This window comes from Triturus cristatus, chromosome 6, assembly GCF_964204655.1.
Source record: "Triturus cristatus chromosome 6, aTriCri1.1, whole genome shotgun sequence".
Taxonomy (NCBI): domain Eukaryota; kingdom Metazoa; phylum Chordata; class Amphibia; order Caudata; family Salamandridae; genus Triturus; species Triturus cristatus.
This window is the reverse complement of record NC_140589.1, coordinates 1823377405-1823392468: the sequence shown is the minus strand read 5'-3', so window position 1 is coordinate 1823392468 and position 15064 is coordinate 1823377405. Positions and strand designations below refer to the sequence as shown.

The 15064-nt window shown below is 48.5% G+C and overlaps 1 protein-coding gene across 1 annotated transcript in view; it reads right to left on the bottom strand.

Annotated features, from left to right (window-relative positions):
* The window catches only part of LOC146822100 (adhesion G protein-coupled receptor F3-like), a 166197-nt gene that overhangs the window by 25562 nt on the left and 125571 nt on the right, over nucleotides 1-15064 (bottom strand). The window contains exon 8 of the mRNA XM_085609965.1: nucleotides 9196-10599. Coding sequence (XP_085466091.1) covers nucleotides 9196-10599 — 1404 coding nt within the window. The remainder of the gene's footprint in view (nucleotides 1-9195; nucleotides 10600-15064) is intronic.

Below are 15064 nucleotides of genomic sequence, written 5' to 3'. Positions count from 1 at the left end.
TCGTACAAAACAACAGGACGCCGGGATCCAGAAGAGCAGAGCAGGGAGCCGGACCCTATCCGGCATCACCAGCTGACCGGCCTCGCTCCAGGAGGAGTGTGGCTATCCGAGGTACGTGGCCATATCCAGGAGTGGTTCAGGAAGGGAAGGCTTGCTGGAAGAGATTCCGTAAGCAGGGAGGGAGAAGGGTGACCAATCTCCGTGTAATGGGCTCCGATCCTGAGGAACAGTTAACTTGGTTTTAGACCAGGAATACACTCGGTGGTGGTTTACGGGTGATCTCCCCTCACTCCCTTTTTCCCTTTTGCCCAGCACGTCAAACGTATCGGTTCCCTAAAACTCGTGTTTTCTTTTATTTATTTTCTATGTCGGGCTAATCCCTGAGGTACCTCATCCATACGGACTGACGAAGAGAAATCCACGCCACTTCCTCTGGAGAGAAGACGGAAGCTGCTGAAACCCTTGTGTTGTCCTTGTAGTGCAGATACAATAAAAACACTTTGCTTTGACCAGAAAACCCTCTCTGTCCCTCTGTACCCTTTGACACGCTGGTTATGCCGTACCTTAGAGATGACTTATATGTATGAAAAATGAAGGTTTATGCCTGGCAAAAGGTTTATTCGCCAGGTCGAAATACTAGTTTAAAACTACACACACAGGCTGTAATAGTAGGCCTGAGACATGTTTAAAAGGGCTACTTAAGTGGGTGGCACAATCCACGCTGCAGTTCCACTAACAGCATTTAATTTACAGACCCTGGGTACATGTAGAACAAGTTTACTCTGGAGTTACAAGTAATTTAAATGTGCCAGTTGGGTGTAAGACAATCTTACCATGTTCAGTGGAGAGGGCACATGCACTTCAGCACTGGTTAGCAGTGGTAAAATGCAAAGAGTCCTAAGGCCAAAAAAAGAGAAGCAAAAATTGAGTAGTAAGTATTCCTGTGCACAAGATGGAGCTGATGTTATTTTAGCAAACAGTGGAAATGTTTTGCTGACATTTCTGAAACTGGAGAAAGGAGATCGGGACAGAGGAGACTGTGGGGCATATTTACAAGGCCCTATCGCCACAGGAACGTCACTTTAGCAACGTTCATGTGGCGATAAACTGTTTGCCTTATTTACAAAGAGACATAAAGCCGCCTTGTAAATAAGGCCCCCTTTCATGCTACACTTAGCGTGAAAGGGGCGGTCAATGGGTGTTGCGGTGGACGTTCTGCTGCAACACCCATTGATTTTGACGCTGCTCCCATATTTACAAGGGTGACGTAGATAGAGGCAGCGCCAAAATTAAGACCAGGTGAAGCGAGGAGAAATGCTTTATTTCTCCTCGCTTTTGATGTTTCTGTGTGTGCTGCATTGTGTGGCGTATTCCATTCCTGTGGCATCACCTCTGGAATCCTCTGTCTAGAGTTCTGATATGACCCTTGACAGTGCGCGTGCTTGGAGAATCCATGTGCTTATTGAATAAACCTTTTATTCATCTTTTAGCAATGTGTGATTATTTCAACCACGTTAGCCGTGGCATTAAAAAGACACGTAGCTCGTCATACAATTAATGCACTGTTTTTAAAATAGTGAGTAGTATTATATATACATTCACAAAACTAGATTTTAAGGTTAATGGCCTGTCTTACCTTCATAGAAAAGTCTGATGGTCTAAGCCTAGTAAAAAATGCAGCCAAGGTCAGTAAGATGCAAAACTCAGCAGGTTTAGCTAGCACTACTAGCAGGGTGTCTTTCCTTACACTCCCATTCGTGCATCCATTCATCTGTAACATTCTCTCACCCAGTCATCCATCCGCACACCCACTCATTCATCCACTGGCCCTTCCGCCTTCGTTCAACCATCCATCCATCCATCCATCAATCTTCACGTTCGCTGATTCAGACCAGCTCACGCTCACCGGGCTACCATTCCTCCTCCCTCATGTCATGCTGTCCTTCATCCAACCATGAGCCCACCCACCACACTCTTCATCCATCATGCATTGCCAAAATACAGACACCTTTATTAATTAATACACACGCTAGGCCTATTGGTTTTAAGCATGCTTAGTAAATGTGAATATAGCTGAGCAAAAATAAAATCAAGCATGAAGGAGCCACTGGATTGGATTTTATTGCAAAGTTTATGTAGCGCTTACTATGCCTTTGATGGGGCGCTGAGGCGCTTGCATACATGGGTAGCATGTCAAACCGGGTCAGCTTGTGGCTATATGTGGTTGAACACATCAAAATTATGATATTTTCACTAGAGAACACCAGAGAGTCCAGAGACGTGCACCATGCAATCGGTGGAGTTACTTTTGGTTGTGTTTCTAGGACTGTATAAACTGGAGTCCTATCATATGGTTAAAGGAAAAATGTAGCTCCTTTGACAAAATAACTTTTTCTGCAATGTGGCCGTATTTATGTGAAATCTGGTGCTATCAGGGCGGCGTCATAAATGTAACGCCAACCTCGCCTGCAGACTGAAATCCCAACTGACTGGGTAGTAACATAGAAATTCTGACGGGTGTGTGTGACTTTGGAGACTCTGGCCCCATGTGACCCAGTTCAGTAATGGGCGTTTGCCACCAAGACACATTATCAGCAAAGTTCCTGCAACAAGGTGGAAACAGCAGGAAGGATGTAAATCACTGCCTCGTGCAAGGATGCAGGGCGTGTTCTAGGATTTTTGGGGCCCCGGGCGAAGGGGGAAGTGCGAGGCCTCTCTAATTTACATAAGTGACACATTCAGGGCTCCTGAAGCTGCTATGTGAAGACTCCTCCTGGGCCGCAGCTCCCCTCTCTGCCTCCTAAAAGCATCTCTTTCACAGCTCATATCGGGCTGAAGGTGTGAGAATATCTTGGGGGCTGAGAGTTAAAACTGTGCAGACGGTAAAGTGCTGACAATGGGCAGCCAGGATACACCTGCAATTATGCCTCCTTGCAACTGGCACAAGATGAAGTGTCTCCTCCCCAGGCCACCCTACAGCATCCCTGAGAGGCCCAGGGAGGGCCCCCTCCCGTAAGCCCAATTGCAAACAGACACCTTTCTTTAATGGGGTCTACAGAGGCACAAGAGGTTTGGTGGTGTGTTGCACTTGTGCGGGGCTCATGCTGGTGGGCTGTGTGCGAAGCCCTGGGCAGCTGCCCACACTGCCCATGCCTGGCCCCAGCCCAAGGAGGTACCACAGCCGAGCCATGGCACAGGGAATGCGGGCGCTGACACTGAATCTTAACAGTGTCTTGACGTCACTGTCATTGGTGACGTCAGACAATGTCCAAAACCCTGCGGCCAAAGCTGTTCATCACTTGGGCATACATCAGCAAATCTGCCCTTTGGGCAAATATCCCTCTCAGGGATTTACCTCAAACTCATGGAGACCTTCTAATATGATGAATTTCCCCCTATGTAAAATCAACAGAACTCAAAATCCTGCCGTTTACATTTTTTGGCAGTAAAATATTATTAAAAAAGAAATATATGTTTTGGGTCTTAGGGAAGAGCTGGTGTACGAGCTAGGGAGCCTAGTGTGGTCCGTGGACCTGGGTTCGTGGCCCACTCCTGTCTTTCAGTCTATCAGTTTTCTAGCGCCATGATGCATAGGGCGGCCGTTTTGCGCTTTCCTCTCATTCATTCAAGTCCAGCTGCCCTGCTTGGCATTGCAATTTGATTTTTAGCAATCTATTTGCTCTCCCTGTCCCTCAGTTACCTTCTCTGTCAAACATGAGTCCTGCTTCTCTCAAGCCACCAACAGTACATCTTTCCCAGTTCGTACTGTGATAAGTTGCAAATTCCGCTCAATTCACAAGTTTTCGAAACTTTTAAAAACTGTCCACGCTTTGCAAAGTGTGATGCTTGCTGGGCCCCGTTGGCACCACTACTTACAGAGCTCCAGCCCCCTGCCCTCATTCCCCGGCAAAGCCCTATTAATGTGGCCATAATCCTCTAAGCACCTTCTTTATCCAAAAATGAATGTGTCTTTGTGCAGGGCTTTAAGTGGGATGAAAAAACTGGGGGGGTCTCTAAAGGGGCGTGGCTAATGTAATCAAGGGCGTGGCTTAAACACGTCAGCTAAAAATCTGTGCTTAGCATAGTGTGCTGCCCGACTTGTATTTGCTATTTCTGTCATTGCATCCAGATATATGATTCAACAAGTGACATCATACCTGCAACAAGTCAGGACTATTGGCTTTGTCAATGGTTGTTAGTTGCATAAGATAAATAAGCAGCAAATATGGCTTGTATATAATATTGAAAAAGCTTCCGCTTAAAGCCCTAGTGACACCAAGGCGATGTTGCTGCTCCTGAGTTTCAAAAAGAAAAGGGAAATCCAGAGAGAAAACGAGTCTTTTTAAAGAATTTCCCTTCCCCAACAATCCCCAACAACGCTCACCTGGCATGGCTTCATGCAGAAGCCTCCACTAGTGAGAAGTGAGCAGTGTGAGAAGAGCCTTCAACTACATCGCGGCCAAGACCTGGAATGAGCTCCCGATTGACATCAGACGCGCCCCCTCCCTGAACACCTTCAGGAAGGCTCTCAAGACCTGGCTCTTTGACTGAACAGAACTGCAGACCCCCCCCCCTCCACCAGCACCTTAAGACCCGCTTGGATGAGTAGCGCTCTTACAATTCCCTGATTGACTGATTGATTGATCGAGCAGCGCACATCAATGTGCCTGCTGTCACTGCAGTCTGGAAAAAAACGGACCGCCTGTGCCAGGGCAAAAAACAGAGCCCGATAGAGACCCGTTTCGAGGCCCCCTTTAAAAAACTGCCGGTGCTCAGCACCTGTGAGACCCGGCCCACTTAAAGCCCGGTCCTTGTATAATGTAACTGGTGCTCAAGTAAAGGACTCCAATACATTCGAGTCGAGTTCGCGTTATATAAAACTGCAAAAAAAAAAAACAATCACAGGCGAAGTTTAACGTTTAACCGGCCCAAGTCACAAAGTTTTAAAACACAGCCCCAACCTCCTTGAAATTCATGTCCATGCGTGTGTAAAAAGTATATTTTCTGAAAGCATGCCCAGTGTGCCTTAAGATGCAGCCCCACTCTTTTGTCAACGCCAGCTTTACCAAACGCACACACAAAATGTCATTTAGATCTGTGACTAGCGCACACAGCGCAAACCCCCCCAAAAAAGGAGAGAGACCAGTTAGGACAGTAAGATACTCTTACCAGCTAAGCCCACTTTCAAGTGATGTACCCCTATACATTGCGTGTTATTTCATATGTCAATATTATAACATCCACTACATCGACATAACCACTACATGCAAACGTACATACAAAAGGTGAATATAATAGTTAATAGTGTGAGACAGGCAAAGTGGGAGTAATAATATCCATATATCTACTACAATTATATATTAGTAAGGTAAGTGCTGGATGCAATATTATTGTAGGTCAATGTAGGAAATTACTATCTTTTGGGTGAATTCCTCCCAGATTTTTCCCTCTGTGTTTTGCTGCCTTCAGAACTCTGTGCACTCTACCTCTGTTACCAAAGAGTAAAGTGCTTGTGCTCCCCCTTTAAACATGGTCGAAACTGCATACTTGTAATTGGTATATTTAATTTGCCTATAAGTCCCCCACATATGGTGCATAGTGTACCCAAGACCTGAAAGTTAAATGCCATTCGTGGACTGCAGCACCTATTCTGCCATCCTCTACAGTGGCAGTGCAAACATGACTTCAGGGCTACCATTGTAGTCGGCCTGTATCAGTGAAAAAACTGCAATTCGACTTGTCAAAATAAATCCTTTTAACAGGTAACATCCTTCCTTTTAAATATTAATAAGTCTCCCAAAAGTAGGCCGTGTAGCCCACAAAAACTGGGAAGAAATGTAAATTATTACTTTTTGCTATTTCAGGGTAGGGACCAGCTAGATAAATGATTTGACAACTTTTTAAATATTTATTAAAAGCCCAACTCAATCGTGGCGTCTGCTTCTTAATAAATAAACTTTCCAACTGTCAACCAGCTAGTGAATGGCTCTGAATGACGTATGAAAACTGCTCCCAGAGCAGAGACAAAGGCCTGGGTGTGGGGAGATGTTTTTGATCCCCTTGCCGGGGGCCATTTAGGGTGGAATCAGAAACGTAACACACTTCAAAGAGGCCTCCCCTGTCACACGCAACTTTTAGCACAGACCTGGGCAGCCCCCTTCCTTTGTTCACCCAGTGAAGCAGGCACCAAACCCAGAACTGGTTTGTGGTAACCATAAAGGAGGGTATGCTCATTACCCGGCAACTCTGCTTGGTGGGCACACAGGCTCTGCAGCTGCACATGAGGAGAAGGATTTCATCATTTTAGATTTTATGAGTGATGGGCACTGTGGGGTTGATTGCAGTAGAACAGACACAGGCTGCTGCAAAAGTGGGCATGCCTATCCCTGGGAACTTTTACCCCATGGTTTAGAAAGAGGTCAGGTGTCACCCCACGCACAAATAAGTGCCATGCATAAATGTGGCATCGCCTGGCACCCTCTTCAGAACACTTTGTGGCCCTGTGGAAGGTCAGGAGAGGACAGGACCTGATGTCTGTGACCTCAGAGGAGCCATGAAGGACTGGACCTTCCCCCCTCATGTACCCAGTTTGAAGAATTGGACTCCAGGGGTCCACTGGCTGGCCTTCTGTTTGGCTACAGGGAGACAAAAAGCTGCAAGAGGGCTTTTTCTGGAAATCCCTAGCTGACCAGGGGCAGCTGGACTGGACACTGCTATTGGCCTGTGCTTGACACCCTGAGAAGCTCTAAGTGCCTCTGCTGGGGTCCTGGGGGGCTCTTAAAGTGTACTCCTGTAGGTGCTTGAGACTTAAGAGACTAAGTGAAATGGTAACACCTTTGACCAGAATAAACCTGTTTGTTGTATTTGACCTAAAGCCACCGCGGTCAGCCTCAAATTGCACCAAGGTCCCAGTCTGCTACGACCATTCCCTATCATTGCAGCACTATGATGTTTTGCTGCTATTTCAACTTAAAACTTAAACCTATCTCCGATTCATCTGACTAGAGTTTTGTCATTTTGTTGTTTTTTTATTTACGAAATGCTACTTTTATCGTTTGCATTCTGGCTTTAATGTTGTTTTTGTTCTGCATAAATACTTTACACATCGCGCAAATTTCAGGCTGTCTGCTCTGTGACAAGGGAACGAGCTCAGGTTAGTTTAGTGACTTTGAGGGTTCACCGTAACAGAGGTGGTGATTGTTCTTTGAGGTGGGAAGTCACCCACCCCAAATAATAATCCACACGCTTGCAGTTGATATCGTTGACCTCAATATAGTGTTAAACAATCTTTAGTTGTAAAGATGGCCATCATGGAGCAGCTTAAGAGTGTGTGTTCCTCACTTGGTGACACTTTGAATGTAGTCATTCGATTGGCCGAGAAGAAAAAGAAGGTAACTGGAAATCAAGCTATAGAAGTTTAGATCTGGGTTACTGCTGTTATTTACCATGAAGAATTCTTCATAGAATGCTGTATAATACAAGAATCTGTATCTCGTTGTGGCCATGGATAAGTTTGATTCTCTTAATTCATAAAGTTGAATTGTTATGTTTTCCATATTGTGCTTTAACACGTATCTGCCATTTTTATACAATACAAATAAGAAGTGTTTCTTTTACCCAATTTGATTACTTTTATGATTTTACAGATATTCTAGATTATGTAATATGGTATTGTATTTGTAAAATATTATGTGGGGTTCTAATCGTGGCATGTGAGCTTGGAGGTATGGTTATACTACCTTACCCATTCCAGCTTTTCTCTTTTGAGGATTTGTGTTGTTGGCACTATTCAACTCCTGTCAAACTTCAGGCAACCTTAAGATAACATCTTTGTATGAGTGAATCTGAATATAGATGTGAATCTATTTCAGGAGGCACACATGCTGAAAAGATCTTAAAGTCAATAAATTAACCATGCATTTCCTCATCTCTTTCTTCTCTAAATCGACTTGCGGAGCTATTCTCATAAATTTTACAGCTGCTTTTTAGCTTGAGACCTAAGTGATGGACAAAATAATGTAGATGATTGGAATCAGAGAAACCCTCTCATGATCTTTCTATATTTTCAGCTTACAATTTAGCTATAGCAAACGCTTATAGATTTCTAAATCTACATTTTCTAGATTTTATATTCTATATTCACGTTCACAAGGAGTAATTGAAGGTTAGACTATTTGCTATTATGTAGTTGATTAATGACCAGACTCGTTTAAGCTGAAATTTGTCACACGATTCGGACTTAATCATGCCTCAGTTGTTAGATCATGGTTTTGCTTTTCTCTTCAAGTGATTGATAACACCCAGAAGCATGAACGAGACAACATTAGCCGTAGCCATTTTTCTTGTCTGGAACATGGGTTGGGATTCTACCAAGGCTCCAATGAGGTGTGATATGGTGGAATTCCCAGTGATTAGTGGGTTGCTGATTGTGAAGCTAGACTTCATGATTCCTGATTCCCAAGTAAGAGCTAAATTATTTAGAACTCAGCCAGCAAAATTCTTCCGACCACGACGTTTACACAAATATCAGCAAGTTCTAGCATGGCTATTGAAAGTGATTCTCAATTCCTTTATCTCTACTGGAAGGACATCCCAAATTTGATGGACTCGATAAACATTACATTTATTACAATGACAAAAAACTATTTGACAAAATAATTGTCTCCTACTTAGGGAATTTTGAGCCAATCCATAGGAGATGGGGGTCTTTTAACAATTAATAACACACAAATGCTACACGGTGAGGCTTGGACCTCACTGTCTCCATACCACCTCCTTGTCCAGCACAAAAGATTCTAATTAGCTCTAGGTTTTGAAAGAGTGCCGCAAGTTAACCCGACAACCAAAGACTAATTCAGTCAGACAGTGAAGTGCGTTACTAGAGCTCGCTGTGAACCTCCTCATAGGGTACGGTAAATGGTCAACCCCGACTCAAGGTCCTCCGCCCCCTATTGGCTCACCAGCCCCCCTCCGCTCTACTAATTGAGGGCAATATTTTCCACATACAAAGGCCAATCATCTACAAGTTATCTACTTGCAGTTTCAAATTTACCTTGTCTTTGAAGTATGAACTTAGAGACATGATGATCAAGTAAACCAATGAACTGCATTATCTGTTTTGTGTAAGCCCAACATGTCACCATTCTACCACTTATGAAAAAACAGTATAAATTATTAAAGTAGTACTTGACTAACCTGGAGCGAATTTAGGAGTGTAAACAGGTAGAGGAAAAATGCAGGGACTGTGATAATGTTATTCACAAGACCAAGAACCCATGTTAAACCAAAAATTGTTGTGAAGGTGAGAAGGGGTCTCAGAATGGCGATCAATGTTTTTTTGTCGTCTTCTTCGGGCTCCTCCGACAATGAAGGTCTAACCAATCTCATGATGACCACCACCGGTATTATCATGTTCACCATGGAAATGATCAGTACTGGCACGGCTAATACATTCGAGGCTCCGCTTTCTTCATTAAGCCAGCAAGTTCCATCCTTGATGTATGACTTACGAGGGTAATAAACCCCAAGTGTAAATATAGCAATTGCGAGTGGGCACAGGTACCCAATTGATACCATGATGATTGCGATGGATCGCTTTCCTAGCTGGTGTGAGACAAATAACAATTGGTGAAATAAAACAAGCCCTTGAAGAAGCATCCAGAAGAACATTGCCAGGTGGAAGAAGTGGTTGAAGAATGCAGCGGTCACGCAGAGATTACTCGCGTGGCTCTCAGTCATGTAAAACGATGCAAAGAACCACAAGTCAGAGGTTAGCAGAGACGCGGAGATATTGATCGAGGTTACATAACGGATATTAGATAGTTTGCTTGTGGCAGCTAATTTCCACTCTCTTATGTCTATTGTGATGCCAAGGATTAAACTTAAAATGGAGAGACAGGTTCCAAACTTGCTGAGAAGTTCCAGACCAGCATCAGGGGTTAGGATGGCTATGGACAACAAGATGGAGAAAGAGGTCAGGTGCTCACATCTGCAAACAGTGCTCGCATCTTGTTGGAAAGTTTGGCACCCCTGAGCTGACCACGCACCTTTACCTCCAAGCATGCTGTGGTTCCAGAACACACAGTGACGTGCCTCCTCCTTTCTGTTTTCTTCTTCTGTTGTGTTTTTGTGTCCAAACATCATTTCACTCTCTGCCTGACTGACACTTCCATTGTTGGACATTATGGTGTTTATTAATATGAGACTGTTAATGAAGAAGTCTGTGCTACTCAGTTCACCCACAAAATTTGGAGGCAGTTTTCTTTCAAGGTTTTTCAGTATCACACTGGTCAATGTGATATTCCCGTTTTCCACAAGAGTTTTCCACAATGTATTCTTACTGATGTGCACATCAATCTTTGGATTTGTGCTAAATGTTTTGTTGTAGTCTCTAACTGTATTGACACCAAAGACTGAACCATGTAGCTCTACATTTGGGTGGGTGATGTCAATATTATCCTCATCAAGGTGGAGACGTTTGGTGAAATTTTCAACCGACTGTAAGAGTGCAGGTCCCATGAGTGGTGGCTGAGTATGTCCTGGAGACCAAAGATCCTCAGAGTCAGCATCAAGGATTTGACTGGCAAGAGCAAGGAAATCCTGTGAACATATAACATGTTTATATTAAGTGCTGGAAAACAGTCAGAGTGAATAACAATATGAGAGGAGGGTAGGAGAGCTGTGGAAGGGAGGGGGCACGCAGCAACAAAGCAGAAGGGAGGTGGGAGGGATGGGGTAAGCAAGCAACAATGTGGGAGTGGGCAGGGAAAGCAAGCAACAATGTGAGTGGGGGTATGAGGGGCCTTGGACAAGTAATCAACACTGAGGTAATAGGGAAAGTAAGTAACATCACGGGAGGGGACGGATTGAGAAGGGTTAAGCATGCCACAATGTGGGAGGGGGTGGGTTGTATCAACAATGTTGGAGGTGGGTCGGTGGGACAGGCAAGCAACAAAACAAGAGTGAAAAGCATCCGGATAGGAGAGGGCTAGCAACAATGCAGAGTAGTATAAAGGAGATGGCTCACAAACACATGTACTCTTATGGAGCACGTCACCTAAAAGAAAAAAAGCAGCTCCGAAAGCGCAAGCAGAGGAACACCACTGGTTAAGGAATGCAGTACTTTTGCCAAGCTCCAAGGGAGGCACAAACACCCAAAGAGGAAGTGAATCCGGCACATGCTGACCAAATGGTAGCAATGAGAGTGACGATAAAGCCAATCATTTACAAGCAATGTGTGGGCTCTAAGCACCCTGTAAGAAAACACAATGGCGCCGATCACGATCCTGTAAAAACCGGGTACGAACCGTCGGACGGAGCATATTCTCCGTCCGACGCGTACCCGGTCGTCAAAATATACAAACATGGAATTACGATTCGCACGGGAACACCATTTCCGTACGAATCGTACAAAACCCCGACCGAACAAAATAAACCTACAAATGCGATCCGGGAAAGCGCCGACCTGATGTCGGGACGCTCGCAGCCTGCCATTCACGAACCAGGAATTACTATTCGCACCGACATCATCCCGCACGGTGAATATTTTCCGGCTGCCAAAAACTGCCGGGAAATCAGGACGACGCGAACAAGGACTACCAGTACGCGACGGACAGACAGGACGACGCGAACAAGGAGTACCAGTACGCGACGGACAGACAGGACGACGCGAACAAGGAGGACCAGTACGCGACGGACAGACAGGACGACGCGAACAAGGAGGACCCGTACGCGACGGACAGACATGGACCCGAACCTACGTGTCATCCCGGCCCTCATAGCAGTCGACCTCCTCTACATGTTCGGACGCAGACGCCGCAGAAGGTCAGAACAACTAAGGGAGGGGGGAAAGTGGGGTGGGGTGGGGGTGGCAGGACCAGGGCAGGCCACAAACCCCCCACCAAAGTCACACAGCACACATGCTCTGGACATACCTGACTCCCATGCCCTGGTCACTACGAGGGGGTAGGGGCGTGTCCAGCTGAGCCAGCGACCGCCACAACGGAAGTCCGTCACGACGCGAACCAGACAGGTACGTCCCGTACCCACGCCTGAAGAGCGTGGGTACGAGTCGTACCATGCCACACCCACGTCACCCCAACAATGGCGGGACGGCTCATACCCACGTGGCAAAGGCCTGGGTACGGGCCGCACAAGCATCACATAGCGTGGGGACGGATATGTACGGACCCTACCCCCACCCCGTATGCATGGAGCGTACCCCCACCCCAACAGTGTAAGTACGACACGTACCCCCGCCCGCGTACATATGGAGCGTACCCCCACCCCAACAGTGTAAGTACGACCCGTACCCCCACCCGCGTACGTATGGAGCGTACCCCCACCCCAACAGTGTAAGTACGACCCGTACCCCCACCCGTGTACGTATGGAGCGTACCCCCACCCCAACAGTGTAAGTACGACACGTACCCCCACCCGCGTACGTATGGAGCGTACCCCCACCCCAACAGTGTAAGTACGACCCGTACCCCCACCCGCGTACGTATGGAGCGTACCCCCACCCCAACAGTGTAAGTACGACACGTACCCCCACCCGCGTACGTATGGTGCGTACCCCCACCCCAACAGTGTAAGTACGACCCGTACCCCCACCCGCGTACGTATGGAGCGTACCCCCACCCCAACAGTGTAAGTACGACCCGTACCCTCACCTCGAATGCATGGAGCGTACCCCCACCCCAACAGTGTAAGTACGACCCGTACCCTCAACTCGAATGCATGGAGCGTACCCCCACCCCAACAGTGTAAGTACGACCCGTACCCTCACCTCGAATGCATGGAGCGTACCCCCACCCCAACAGTGTAAGTACGACACCTACCCCCACCTCGAATGCATGGAGCGTACCCCCACCCCAACAGTGTAAGTACGACACGTACCCCCACCTCGAATGCATGGAGCGTACCCCCACCCCAACAGTTTAAGTACGACACGTACCCCCACCTCGAATGCATGGAGCGTACCCACATCCGTGTATGCCATGTGCGTACATATTGTGAAATAGGAGGGGTGTGTGCAGAGTCCTCCCAGCAGTGCCCAGACACAGGAGGGGTGGGTGCCTATCACTCCCAGCAGTGCCCAGAGACAGGAGGGGTGTGTGCAGAGTCCTCCCAGCAGTGCCCTGAGACAGGAGGGGTGGGGGCCTATCACTCCCAGCAGTGCCCTGAGACAGGAGGGGTGGGTGCCCATCACTCCCAGCAGTGCCCTGAGACAGGAGGGGTGGGTGCCTAACACTCCCAGCAGTGCCCAGAGACAGGAGGGTGTGTGCAGAGTCCTCCCAGCAGTGCCCAGAGACAGGAGGGGTGGTTGACTATCACTCCCAGCAGTGCCCAGACACAGGAGGGGTGGGTGCAGAGTCCTCCCAGCAGTGCCCAGAGACAGGAGGGGTGGTTGACTATCACTCCCAGCAGTGCCCTGAGACAGGAGGGGTGGGGGCCTATCACTCCCAGCAGTGCCCAGACACAGGAGGGGTGGGTGCAGAGTCCTCCCAGCAGTGCCCAGTCACAAGAGTGGTGTGTGCAGAGTCCTCCCAGCAGTGCCCAGAGACAGGAGGGGTGTGTGCAGAGTCCTCCCAGCAGTGCCCAGAGGCAGGAGGGGTGTGTGCAGAGTCCTCCCAGCAGTGCCCAGAGGCAGGAGGGGTGTGTGCAGAGTCCTCCCAGCAGTGCCCAGAGACAGGAGGGGTGGGTGCCTAACACTCCCAGCAGTGCCCAGAGACAGGAGGGGTGGGTGCCTAACACTCCCAGCAGTGCCCAGAGACAGGAGGGGTGGGGGCCTAACACTCCCAGCAGTGCCCAGAGACAGGAGGGGTGGTTGACTATCACTCCCAGCAGTGCCCAGAGACAGGAGGGGTGGGGGGCTATCACTCCCAGCAGTGCCCAGACACAGGAGGGGTGGGTGCAGAGTCCTCCCAGCAGTGCCCAGTCACAAGAGTGGTGTGTGCAGAGTCCTCCCAGCAGTGCCCAGAGACAGGAGGGGTGTGTGCAGAGTCCTCCCAGCAGTGCCCAGAGGCAGGAGGGGTGTTTGCAGAGTCCTCCCAGCAGTGCCCAGAGACAGGAGGGGTGGGTGCCTAACACTCCCAGCAGTGCCCAGAGACAGGAGGGGTGGGTGCCTAACACTCCCAGCAGTGCCCAGAGACAGGAGGGGTGGGGGCCTAACACTCCCAGCAGTGCCCAGAGACAGGAGGGGTGGTTGACTATCACTCCCAGCAGTGCCCAGAGACAGGAGGGGTGGGGGCCTATCACTCCCAGCAGTGCCCAGACACAGGAGGGGTGGGTGCAGAGTCCTCCCAGCAGTGCCCAGTCACAAGAGTGGTGTGTGCAGAGTCCTCCCAGCAGTGCCCAGAGACAGGAGGGGTGTGTGCAGAGTCCTCCCAGCAGTGCCCAGAGGCAGGAGGGGTGTGTGCAGAGTCCTCCCAGCAGTGCCCAGAGACAGGAGGGGTGGGTGCCTAACACTCCCAGCAGTGCCCAGAGACAGGAGGGGTGGGTGCCTAACACTCCCAGCAGTGCCCAGAGACAGGAGGGGTGGGGGCCTATCACTCCCAGCAGTGCCCAGACACAGGAGGGGTGGGTGCAGAGTCCTCCCAGCAGTGCCCAGTCACAAGAGTGGTGTGTGCAGAGTCCTCCCAGCAGTGCCCAGAGACAGGAGGGGTGTGTGCAGAGTCCTCCCAGCAGTGCCCAGAGACAGGAGGGGTGGGTGCCCATCACTCCCAGCAGTGCCCATGGAACGCAAAGGGTGGAGTAGCCACAGATACCATGCCCACAAATGTCAGTCAGGTGCACAAAGACCCTGCAGTACATGTACCACATGTGTGCGAGGCTGGGAGTATACGCATGCATAGCGCAGAAAAGAAAACATGTACACATGAAGTCATGTCAATAGGCCACATACACAAGTACAATGACTACCAAGGATGCCACGAATGATGCAGGTGGAGACATCGCTCAGCATGCGTGTGCAAAGGTGAAGGACTACGTCACACACCCAGCTAATGGACACACAGCTCTGTGCTAAAGTCAGGGGACACCCTGCAGGGAAGAAGTCAGGGTA